At 37.4% G+C, this 11,980-nt stretch overlaps 1 protein-coding gene across 1 annotated transcript in view; it reads left to right on the forward strand.

Annotated features, from left to right (window-relative positions):
* LOC134832725 (uncharacterized) overlaps window positions 1–11,980 on the forward strand; it is a 155,357-nt gene that overhangs the window by 110,392 nt on the left and 32,985 nt on the right. Inside the window, 14 exon segments of the mRNA XM_063846852.1 lie at window positions 42–353; window positions 441–1,397; window positions 1,461–1,781; window positions 2,456–3,091; window positions 3,157–3,480; window positions 3,650–3,976; window positions 4,038–4,349; window positions 4,977–5,306; window positions 5,442–6,404; window positions 7,184–9,409; window positions 9,958–10,272; window positions 10,338–10,655; window positions 11,248–11,574; window positions 11,651–11,965. Of these exon segments, the coding sequence (XP_063702922.1) occupies window positions 42–353; window positions 441–1,397; window positions 1,461–1,781; window positions 2,456–3,091; window positions 3,157–3,480; window positions 3,650–3,976; window positions 4,038–4,349; window positions 4,977–5,306; window positions 5,442–6,404; window positions 7,184–9,409; window positions 9,958–10,272; window positions 10,338–10,655; window positions 11,248–11,574; window positions 11,651–11,965 (7,983 nt within the window).

The raw sequence follows: 11,980 nt of genomic DNA on the forward strand, positions 1-11,980 counted from the left end.
AAAAAAAAATTTTTTTTTTCACATCAAAATTTGTCCTTTAGTTACGTATGATCCGCCTCAAGATCCGTGTCAACCATCTCCCTGTGGACCTTATTCCACGTGTCGCAATGTTAACGGAAGAGCTGTTTGTTCGTGCGTACAGAATTATATTGGCGCGCCTCCAAATTGTCGCCCTGAATGCGTTGTTAGCTCCGAATGTGCCCTGAACAAGGCTTGCATCAACCAAAAGTGCAAAGATCCTTGTCCCGGCACGTGCGGCATCAATGCACGGTGTCAAGTTGTCAATCATAATGCTGTTTGCTCGTGCGAAATCGGCTATACGGGAGATCCGTTTATTCATTGCTTGAAAGAACGTAAGAATTTCTATCATTTTTTGGCATTTTCTTTAAAAATTTCATCTCTATCTCTATTTCTTTCATCTATCATGCGTCAAAAAACAGCTGAAATCATTCACGATCCAATTGATCCATGCAATCCTTCGCCTTGCGGTCCAAATTCGCAATGTCGAGATACGGGACATACCGCAGTCTGTTCTTGCATCAACAATTACATTGGAAAGCCGCCATATTGTCGCCCAGAGTGCACGACAAATTCTGAATGTCCTTCCCATCTCGCGTGTATTAATGAACGTTGTAAAGATCCATGTCCCGGAAGTTGCGGATATCATACGACTTGCACTGTTTCAGGACATCAACCGATTTGTCGATGCTTAGATCAATACACGGGAGATCCATTCACAGGATGTCATCCTGTTCCTATTGCTCCAATTCCCGTTGAAATCCCGATGCCTTGCAATCCAAGCCCTTGCGGAATTAACGCAGTGTGCAGAGAACAAAATGGCGCCGGATCATGTTCTTGCATCCCTGAATACTCGGGAGATCCGTATATTGAATGTCGTCCCGAATGCGTGATGAACAGCGATTGTCCAAAAACGAAAGCTTGCGTTAATCAAAAATGTGTTGATCCCTGCCCCGGAGTTTGTGGATTAAACGCTGAATGTTACGTCACAAATCATGCGCCATCTTGTTCTTGTATACCCGGATACATTGGAAATCCAACAGTTGCATGTCACGAGCCTCCGAAGCAACTTGATCCTCCGATAAATGTTTGTTCTCCATCTCCATGCGGTCCATACAGTCAATGTCGCGAAGTAAAAGGACACGCCGTGTGCTCATGTCAACCTAATTACATTGGAGCTCCGCCAAATTGCCGCCCTGAATGTATTGTGAACTCAGAATGTGCTCTCGACAAAGCTTGTTACAACCAAAAATGTGTAGATCCTTGCCCGGGAACATGCGGGCATCATGCAAGTTGTCGCGTTTTGAATCACAGTCCTGTTTGTAGTTGTCCTCCTAAATATACGGGAGATCCGTTCTTTGGATGTACCGTCGAAACAAGTAATATTTCATCTCATTTTTCATTCTTTCTTTCAAAATCAAAAATTTTCATCTTTCTCTCAGAACCTCTTATCATACGAGATCCCGTTGATCCGTGTGATCCATCGCCATGCGGTCTAAATTCACAATGTCGCGTTGTTGGAAGCACAGGCGTTTGTAGTTGCTTACCAAATTACATTGGGCGCCCGCCAAATTGTCGCCCCGAGTGTACAATGAATTCAGAATGTCCCGGAAATCGAGCGTGTATCAATGAACGTTGTAAAGATCCGTGTCCCGGAAGTTGTGGCTTTAATGCCCTTTGTCATGTTGTAAATCATTCGCCTGTGTGTACTTGTCAACAAGGTTATCAAGGCGATCCGTTTGCCGGGTGTAATCCTATTCCTCGTAAGATTCTTCTTCTATCTGAAATATTTTCTGTACTAACATAACAAAATTTGATAAAACTAATTAAGGCAAATTTACAAAAAATTAGGTAAATTGTTTCATGTTTCAGATCTAAAAATTTTGAAATATTTGAAAATAAAAATTGATTTTTAACTTCAAATTTTTCAATTTCAAAATTAATTATTTTTTATACAAATTTTAAGAAAAACTATAATTTTCTAAAAAAATTAAAACTATTAATTTTATAAAATTTCAAAATTCTGAAAATATTTTTAGCTTCAAATTTTTAATTTATATTTTTGAATAATCTATTTTTTATGAAATTTTCATGAAATGAAAATTTTTAAAGTTTTGAAAATAATTTGATTTTCAAAATTTTTAATCCAAAAAATTAATTTTCTTCAAAAATTTCAAAATTCAAAAAATATTTTTTTATTTTTAATTTTTCATTCATGTTTTTGAAAATTTTCATTTTTTTTTAATTTTTGTATGAAAATAAAATGTAAAAATTCATCCAAAAAAATTTCTTAAAATTCAAAATTTTTAGAATTTTCAAAATTTAAAATTTTTAAATCAATTTCAAATGTGAAACAATTTTTCCTATTTTCAAATGCCTTCTTTGTAAATGTATAAACCTCTTTCTTTAACAAACTTTCCTCTAATCTACTATCTAGTTCCTCCAATTCGTGACGAAATCGTAAATGTTTGTCATCCAAGTCCTTGCGGAAGTAACGCCATTTGTCGCGAACAAAATGGCGCCGGATCTTGTACTTGCATTCCCGAATATTTTGGCGATCCGTATATCGGATGTAAACCCGAATGCACAATGAATTCCGAATGTCCCAAGAACAAAGCGTGTCTCAATCAAAAATGTAAAGATCCTTGCCCCGGAGTTTGTGGCATTAATGCCGAATGTAGCGTAATAAATCATTCGCCATCGTGTTCGTGTCTCGCTGGGTACATTGGAAATCCAAGTATTGCCTGTCACGAACCTCCCAAACGTCAAGATCCCCCAATTAATGTTTGTTCTCCGTCTCCGTGCGGCCCATACGCTAATTGTCGCGAAGTTAAGGGACACGCTGTGTGTTCTTGCCAACCGAATTACATTGGTGTTCCGCCAAATTGTCGTCCCGAATGCATTGTTAGTTCGGAATGTGCTCTCGACAAAGCGTGTGTGAATCAACGTTGCGTTGATCCGTGTCCCGGAACATGCGGGCAACATGCAAGATGTCAAGTTGTTAATCATAGTCCTGTTTGTAGTTGTCCTCCTAAATTTACGGGAGATCCGTTTGTGCGTTGCATTGAAGAAAGTAAATATTTTCTCGAAAAATGCACAAAAAATAGATATTTTAAGCATTTCCCCCCTTTCTTTTAGAACCAATTATTATTCAATCAGAACCTGTTAATCCATGTATTCCTTCGCCATGTGGTCCAAACTCTCAATGTCGCGTTGTTGGCAATACAGGAGCTTGCTCTTGCCTTCAGAATTACATTGGGCGCCCGCCAAATTGTCGCCCCGAGTGTACAATGAATTCAGAATGTCCCGGAAATCGAGCGTGTATCAATGAGCGTTGTAAAGATCCGTGCCCCGGAAGTTGTGGCTTTAATGCAGTGTGTCATGTCGTGAAACATTCGCCTACTTGTACATGTCAAATAGGATATCAGGGCGATCCGTTCGCCGGGTGTAATCTTATACCCAGTAAGATTCTCTCTTTTTCTATCTTTTAACAATTTTCTTTTTGAGTTAGGGGTACTAACGCTTGCTTTGTACATATTTTTGCATGAATTTTGCATGTCAGGGTTTTTTTATTTTAATTTTAAACACAATTTCTTACCTTTCCTCATTTTTCACAAAAAAAAAATTATAGTCGCGGATTATCCTGAAGAGCATATTGACGTTTGCAATCCAACTCCATGCGGAGCAAACGCCATTTGCAAAGAACGTAACGGCGCAGGATCGTGTTCATGTCTTCCCGAATATTACGGAGATCCTTATTCGGGCTGCAAACCAGAATGCGTTCTCAATTCCGATTGTCCCAAAACGAAAGCGTGCGTCAATAACAAATGTGTTGATCCATGTCCCGGCGTTTGCGGTTTGAACGCTGAATGTAACGTCATAAATCATTCTCCATCATGCTCTTGCATTCCCGGATATACGGGAGATCCGTTAACGGCGTGTCATGAACCTCCTCCAAGTAAGAAAAATCAAAAAAAAATTCCCAAAAAAAATTTCATAATTTTTTCTCATAAAAATAGTTATTCACGAACCTATTGACGTTTGTAATCCATCGCCATGCGGACCTTATGCAAATTGTCGCGAAGTAAATGGTCACGCTGTTTGCTCGTGTCAATCGAATTACATTGGTTCTCCGCCAAATTGTCGCCCCGAATGTGTTGTCAGTTCCGAATGCGCTCAAGATAAGGCTTGCGTTAACCAACGATGTGTTGATCCTTGCATTGGCACATGTGGACAAAATGCTAAATGTCAAGTGATTAATCACAATCCGATTTGTAGTTGCGCAAACGGATATACGGGCGATCCATTTGTTAGATGTACACAAGTAGAAAGTAAGAATTAGATTTCCCTTTTCTTTTCTGGTTTCCTTTTTCTTTATTACCGTAATGTAGATAATTTTAATAGAAGAAAAATCTGTTGAAATTCAAATGAAACTTAAACACGTAGATAAATTTAGAGAAAACTAATTTAATTTTAAAATTTTTGAAGAAATTTTTTATACTCTTTGAACTTTAGAAAAAAAAATTATTTTGGAGAAAAAATGATTTTTTTTTTATTTTTGAAAAAAAAATTTTCTTTTTAATTTTTGAGAAATTTTTTTTTTTAAATTTTGAGAAATTTTTTTTTTTTTTTAATTTTTGAGAAATTTTTTTTTTTAATTTTTGAGAAAATTTTTTTTTTTTTAATTTTTGAGAAATTTTTTTTTTTAATTTTTGAAAAAATTTTTTTAATTTATGAGAATTTTTAGAAAACCAATTTTTTTTCAGTTCAAAATACAAAATACAATTTCAAAAATACAAAATATTTACATACAAAAATATTTAAAATTTGAAACAAAAAATTTGAAGAAAACAAGTTTGAACTTAATTTAAAGTAAACAGATTTTTATTTTTTCTTTGAATTATCTATACTTTACGGTATTAGGGTACAATGTAAATACATTTATTTCACACTTTTAGCAACTACTCTTAGACCTCGAGACGATTTACATCCGTGCTCGCCTTCACCCTGCGGACCAAACAGCGTTTGCCGCGAAATAAATGGACAAGCAGCTTGTTCTTGCCAACCAAATTACATTGGGCGTGCACCAAACTGTCGACCCGAGTGCATTAACAATCACGAGTGTGCCCATAATTTGGCTTGCATTAACGAGCGATGCCAAAATCCTTGTCCAGGCGTTTGCGGCATTAACGCTGAATGCTCTGTTCACAATCATAATCCCATTTGCACGTGTTATCCCGGATACGAAGGTGATGCATCTGTACAATGTAATCCGGCATTACCGCCACGTAAGATCTCTTTTAGTATTTTTTTTAGACATTTTCTTGTAGTTAGAAGGCGTCAAATGTAAATAAGGCACATTTTGACGTCTTTTTTCCTTTATCTCATCTCTTTTGTATATAAACCTATCTATCTTATTACAGCAATTGTCACAGAAAGACCAAATCCTTGCGAACCAAGTCCCTGCGGCGCGAATGCCGAATGCAAAGAAAGAAATGGCGCGGGAGCATGTTATTGTTTACCCGGTTACGAAGGCAATCCATACGAGGGTTGTCGACACGAATGTGAATTGCATTCGGATTGCTCGCCACGTCTTGCCTGTGTTCAAAACAAATGCGTCGATCCATGTCCCGGCACCTGTGGTTTATATGCCATTTGTAGTGTCGAAAATCACGTACCTAATTGCATTTGTCCTCCGGGCACCGAAGGCAATCCATTCGTACAATGCAAAGAAATCCCGCCAACAACAACTCCCCGTATTAATCCTTGTCATCCATCGCCTTGCGGTCCAAATTCACAATGTCGCGAGATAAACGATCAAGCAGTTTGTTCGTGTCTCGAAACGTTCATTGGCGCACCGCCAAATTGTCGTCCCGAATGCATTGTGAACAGCGAATGTGCCCTTGACAAAGCTTGTATCAATCAAAAGTGTCAAGATCCCTGTCCGAATACGTGCGGCATTAATGCACAATGTACTGTCAAAAATCACAGCCCAATTTGTGCATGTCTCGCGGGTTATACGGGCGATCCATTTGCGCATTGCGAACGCATTCCCATTCAACGTGATGAACCGACAACAGAACGTCCCGCATCATGTACCCCGAATCCGTGTGGTCCCCATTCGCAATGTCGCATTGTCGGCAATTCGCATGTCTGTTCGTGCCTTCCTGATTTTATTGGATCTCCGCCAAGTTGTCGTCCCGAATGTGTCTTGAACTCCGAATGCCCAAGTCAAGAAGCTTGCATCAATATGAAATGCAAAGATCCTTGTCCTGGCAGTTGCGGCGTAAATGCAAATTGCCATGTACTTAACCATGTTCCAATTTGCACGTGTAACGCAGGACACGAAGGAGATCCATTCCTTAGATGTATATATGCCCCGCCAAGTTAGTAGATTTTTTGTGTAAAATATTTCTATGGGAAAAATTTTTTCACTTTAATTTAATTTTTTTTTAAGCTGAGGACAAAATTATTTTTTCTATATGTATATAATATAATTTGTATATTATATTTATATGTATATGATTTCTATATAATATGCATATTATTTATATATAAAAATTTTTATTTTAAATATCAAAAAATTCACCATAAATTCATAAAAAATTAATTTAATAAGTTTTTTAATTAAATTTATACAATTTAAACTTAGATTTATGGTATAATTTATGATATTTAGTATAAAAAATTTTTATATATAAATTATATGCTATTATATATGTAGATATTTTATGTATATAATATACAAATTATACCGTATATATACCGTAATGAAGATAATGATAAGAGAAGAAATCTGTTATCTTAACAAAAATCGAAGTCAAAATCGTTCTTTAACCATTTTTTGTTTCAAATTCAATCTTTGAATTTTTTTTTATTTTTATGTAATTATATTTTAATATTATCATTTCAAAATTAAAATTTCAAAATTTTCAGTCCAAAACTTTAAAAAATAAGAATTTAAAAAAAAATATATAGAAGAACGAGTTTTGACTTGTATTTTTATTAAGAGAACAAATTTTTAATTTCTCTCAGCATTATGTACATTACGGTAATATACAAATAATGTAGAAAAAAATAATTTTGTTCGCCCAATTACAATTTTTTTCATAAAAAAAAACAAAATTTTAATTCTTACCTTTTTTGTTTTTTTTTTTTCCTTTAGCAACTGAAGCTCCTCGCCCGATCGATCCATGCAATCCAAGTCCTTGCGGAGCAAATGCTGAATGTTTCAACGGTGAATGTCGTTGCCCAGCAGAATACATTGGAAATCCTTATGAAGGTTGTCGCCCCGAATGTGTTCTCAATTCTGATTGCTCTCGTGACAAGGCTTGTTTGCGTAACAAATGTCGAGATCCCTGTCCCGGAACATGCGGTCAAGGCGCAAGATGTGAAGTTATCAATCATATTCCAACATGTTCTTGCCCCGAAGGTCATACAGGAGATCCTTTCACATTCTGTCGATTGATGGATCCTGTACACATTCCAAAGATAAATGTTTGTGCGCCATCTCCATGCGGCCCCAATTCACAATGTCGTGACATAAATGATCACGCTGTGTGCTCTTGTTTGCCCGATTTCATTGGAGCTCCGCCAAATTGTCGTCCTGAGTGTGTCGTTAGCTCCGAGTGTGAACTCACAAAGGCTTGTAACAACAAGAAATGTGTCAATCCATGTATTGGAGCATGCGGGCCTGGCGCAAGATGTGAAGTTATCAATCACAGTCCCATTTGTAGTTGTCCCGCAGGTCAAACAGGAGATCCATTCCAAGGTTGTAGAGATATTCCTCCTCCGCCAAGAGATGTTCCTGTTATCGTAGATCCGTGCAATCCATCGCCATGCGGTCCAAATGCGCAATGTCGTGCAATTGGAGATACTCCGACATGTTCATGTATCGAAAATTACATTGGAGCTCCGCCAAATTGTCGTCCCGAATGTACAATTAATGCTGATTGCCCGACAACTCAAGCTTGTATCAACAACAAATGCAAAGATCCATGTCCCGGAAGTTGCGGAAGCGGCGCCGAATGTCACGTTATTTCGCATGCTGTATCATGTACTTGCCCTACAGGTTACGAAGGAAATCCATTTGTGCAATGTGTGAAGATTCGCATTGAATTGGCGAAACCTTGCGAACCAAATCCATGCGGACCAAATGCTGTTTGTCGAGAACAAAATGGCGCAGGATCGTGTCGTTGCATCGATGAATATTTAGGAAATCCGTATGAAGGTTGTCGCCCCGAATGTGTTCTCAGCTCAGATTGCCCATCGAACAAAGCTTGTGTTCGTAACAAATGTCAAGATCCATGCCCGGGTGTTTGCGGAATGAATGCTCAATGTAATGCGTTTAATCATGTACCTCAATGTACTTGTATTCCCGGATATACGGGAGATCCATTTGTACGATGCGGTATCATTCAAGAAGATCCAATTACTGAAGCGCCTTATGTTAATCCATGTTTGCCATCTCCCTGCGGTCCAAATAGTCGTTGTCGTGAAGCAAATGGAGTTGCTGTTTGCTCTTGTGATAATGATTTCATCGGAGCTCCGCCAAATTGTCGTCCCGAATGTACCGTTAACGCAGAATGCCCAAGCGATAAGGCTTGTCACAAATTCAAGTGTACAGATCCGTGCAAAGGAACATGCGGGCTTCAAGCACAATGCCAAGTTATCAACCATAATCCGATTTGCAGTTGTCCAAAAGGATATGAAGGAGATCCTTTCGTTAGATGTACGCCAATTCCTCCGAAACCTATTGCTCCAAGAGATCCTATTGATCCATGTAATCCAAATCCATGCGGATTATATGCCGACTGTCGTGCTTTCGGAGAAACGCCGTCATGCTCATGCAAGGCAAATTACATTGGACTTCCGCCAAATTGTCGCCCCGAATGCGTCGTCGATACAGATTGTCCTCAAAACAGAGCATGTCAAGAACAGAAATGTCGCGATCCTTGTATCTCAGCGTGCGGATTCAATGCTCAATGTAGTGTTCAAAATCATCGCCCAACTTGTTATTGCGTTGAAGGTTTTGAAGGAGATCCATACACGGGATGTCAAGAAAGACGTCGCGATGAGCCTCCATTGAATGCATGCGAACCATCGCCCTGTGGAGCAAATGCTGAATGTATTCAACGAAATGGCGCCGGAGCATGCAAATGTCTTCCCGAATATTTCGGAGATCCGTATACAGGATGTCGTCCCGAATGTGTATTGAGTCAAGATTGTCCAACGAACAAAGCGTGCAAAAACAACAAATGTGTTGATCCTTGCCCGGGTGTTTGCGGAGTGAATGCTCAATGCTCTGTAATTCATCATGCGCCTCAATGCAACTGTTTGCCCGGCTTTGAAGGAGATCCATTTAGAGCGTGTCATGAAATTAGAAATGATCGTAAGTTTCTATTTAATTATTTTCTATTTAATTACATATTCAGTAATTAAACAGTACTATTTCTATTTAATTATTTTCAAAATATTTTTTTTTTGCTTTGACATAGTTTTTGATTTAGTTTTGCTCTTGATTTAGTTTTCAAAACAAAACTATGTCAAAGAAAAAATTTTTTTCAGTTTCAATTTTTTGGCAGTTTTGTGTTATAAAATGATTAAGAATAATAAATTAGAGCCCTCTGACAAATTTCAATCCATTCAATCCATTAAATTAATTTAATTTTTTTTTATTGAAAGAAAATTATTTTATTCCATTTAAAAAAAATAAAATTATTATTTATTTTGACAAACAATTTAGAATTATTGACAAAAATAATTTTTTATTTTTCTATCGCTTTTTTTTTTTTTTTGAACAAAAATTTAAAATTATTTTAAATTTTTTGTTTATTTTTTTATAGAATAATATTGAAAAAAATTTTTAATTTTTTTTCTTCAAATTCAATGGAAGATTTTAATACGATTTTAATACAATTTTTCACAATTTTGTTTTAGCTATCGTTCCTGAATATGTAAATCCATGCTCTCCATCTCCTTGCGGTCCAAACAGTCAATGCAGAGAAATTAATGGACAAGCAGTTTGCTCTTGCTTACCAACATTTATTGGATCACCGCCAAGCTGTCGTCCCGAGTGCGTTGTTAGTTCAGAATGCTCGCTCGACAAAGCTTGTGTGAATCAAAAATGTGTCGATCCATGTCCCGGAGTTTGCGGAACAAATGCTAAATGTTACGTTCGCAATCATTCTCCAATTTGTAGTTGCGACAACGGATACACCGGAGATCCGTTTTCACGTTGTTACCCAATTCCACGTAAGTCAAATTTCAATTTTTTTTTTTTTATTTTCTTTTTAAAGAAAATTTTTATTCTGTTTTAGCACCTCCGCAAGATCCGCCCCAAAATCCATGTGTGCCATCGCCTTGCGGACCCAATTCGCAATGTCGCGATATCAATGGATCTCCTGCTTGTGTTTGTTTGCAAGATTACATCGGTTCTCCGCCAAATTGCAGACCTGAATGTACAATCAACTCGGAATGTCCGACAAACAAAGCATGTATCAATCAAAAATGCAAAGATCCGTGTGTCGGAAGTTGTGGACATTACGCCAAATGTAGCGTTATCAATCACACTCCAGTTTGTTCCTGCGATGTAGGTTATACAGGTGATCCATTCACAGGTTGTCAACCAATTCCACGTAAGTCAAATTTTTCATTATCCTTTTTAACTTTGATTACCTTTGAAATGGCTTTTTGCGAATATTATTTGATTGTATTGGAACATTGGAAAATCGTAACTGTTGAAAGCTGATGCAAACCTATTAATTAACGACCTGAAATGGAAATTTCTTCACGAAAAGTGAATTAGCAGCTTTGTTGGCAAATCGCTTGTATTGTTTGACCTACTTAGGTCAATGGATTTTTTGAATTTTTATTAACAAAAGTGTGCGATGGTTGCTTTTTGCCTGCTTTTAGCAGTACAGCAACTAATAAAGACGATGGTTTATTAATTAAAAACAACAAAATCTAAAATACACGTAAGTACAATTTTCTTGCTCTAACAATATAACAAAACTAAACAAATGAACTTCTTGACGAAAATATATTACGTGAAGATGTGAAAGCTTATGCATGGACACCAAAAATATCTGTTCTTCTTCTTCTTCATTGTATCGCTTCCATCTGCTGGCGTTTTTCGAAAGTGCTTTAAAGAGCTTCATTAGCTTCCAAACTGTACGTCGAATAAATCTCTTACTCATTTCTCCTTACGTTTTTTTCCCTGTCACATAGAACAAACTCCCGTTGAATACATTAATGTATGTCAACCGAGTCCTTGTGGCATTAACGCAGTTTGTCGAGAACAAAATGGAGTTGGATCATGTACTTGCATTGAAGATCATTTGGGAAATCCTTACGAAGGATGTCACCCAGAATGCGTACTAAACTCCGATTGCCCATCGAATAAGGCTTGTGTTAGAAACAAATGTCAAGATCCATGTCCAGGCGTTTGCGCTCCAAATGCGATTTGCAATGTTGTTAATCATTTACCTCAGTGCAATTGCATTCCTGGATACACAGGAGATCCGTTTAGATATTGCACAATTCAAAGAGACGAACGTAAGAAAATTTCAAATATTTTTTATAACTATAGACACAAACACACATACATTTTATCATTCATTCATTCGTACAGCTGTAACGCCCGCGTATGTAAATCCTTGTTCTCCATCCCCTTGCGGTCCTTATAGTCAATGTCGCGAAGTTAATGGTCAAGCAGTATGTTCTTGCTTGCCCAATTACATTGGAAGTCCTCCGGGTTGTCGTCCTGAATGTACTGTTAGTTCAGAATGCCCTCTTGACAAAGCGTGTCAAAATCAGAAATGTGTTGATCCTTGCCCCGGAGTTTGTGGGCAAAATGCTCGTTGTAACGTTCGCAATCATTCCCCTATTTGCAGTTGTAATTCTGGATACACAGGAGATCCATTCGTTCGTTGTACTAAAATCCCACGTAAGACAAATTGCT

This window comes from Culicoides brevitarsis, chromosome 2 (genome assembly GCF_036172545.1).
Source record: "Culicoides brevitarsis isolate CSIRO-B50_1 chromosome 2, AGI_CSIRO_Cbre_v1, whole genome shotgun sequence".
Lineage (NCBI taxonomy): Eukaryota > Metazoa > Arthropoda > Insecta > Diptera > Ceratopogonidae > Culicoides > Culicoides brevitarsis.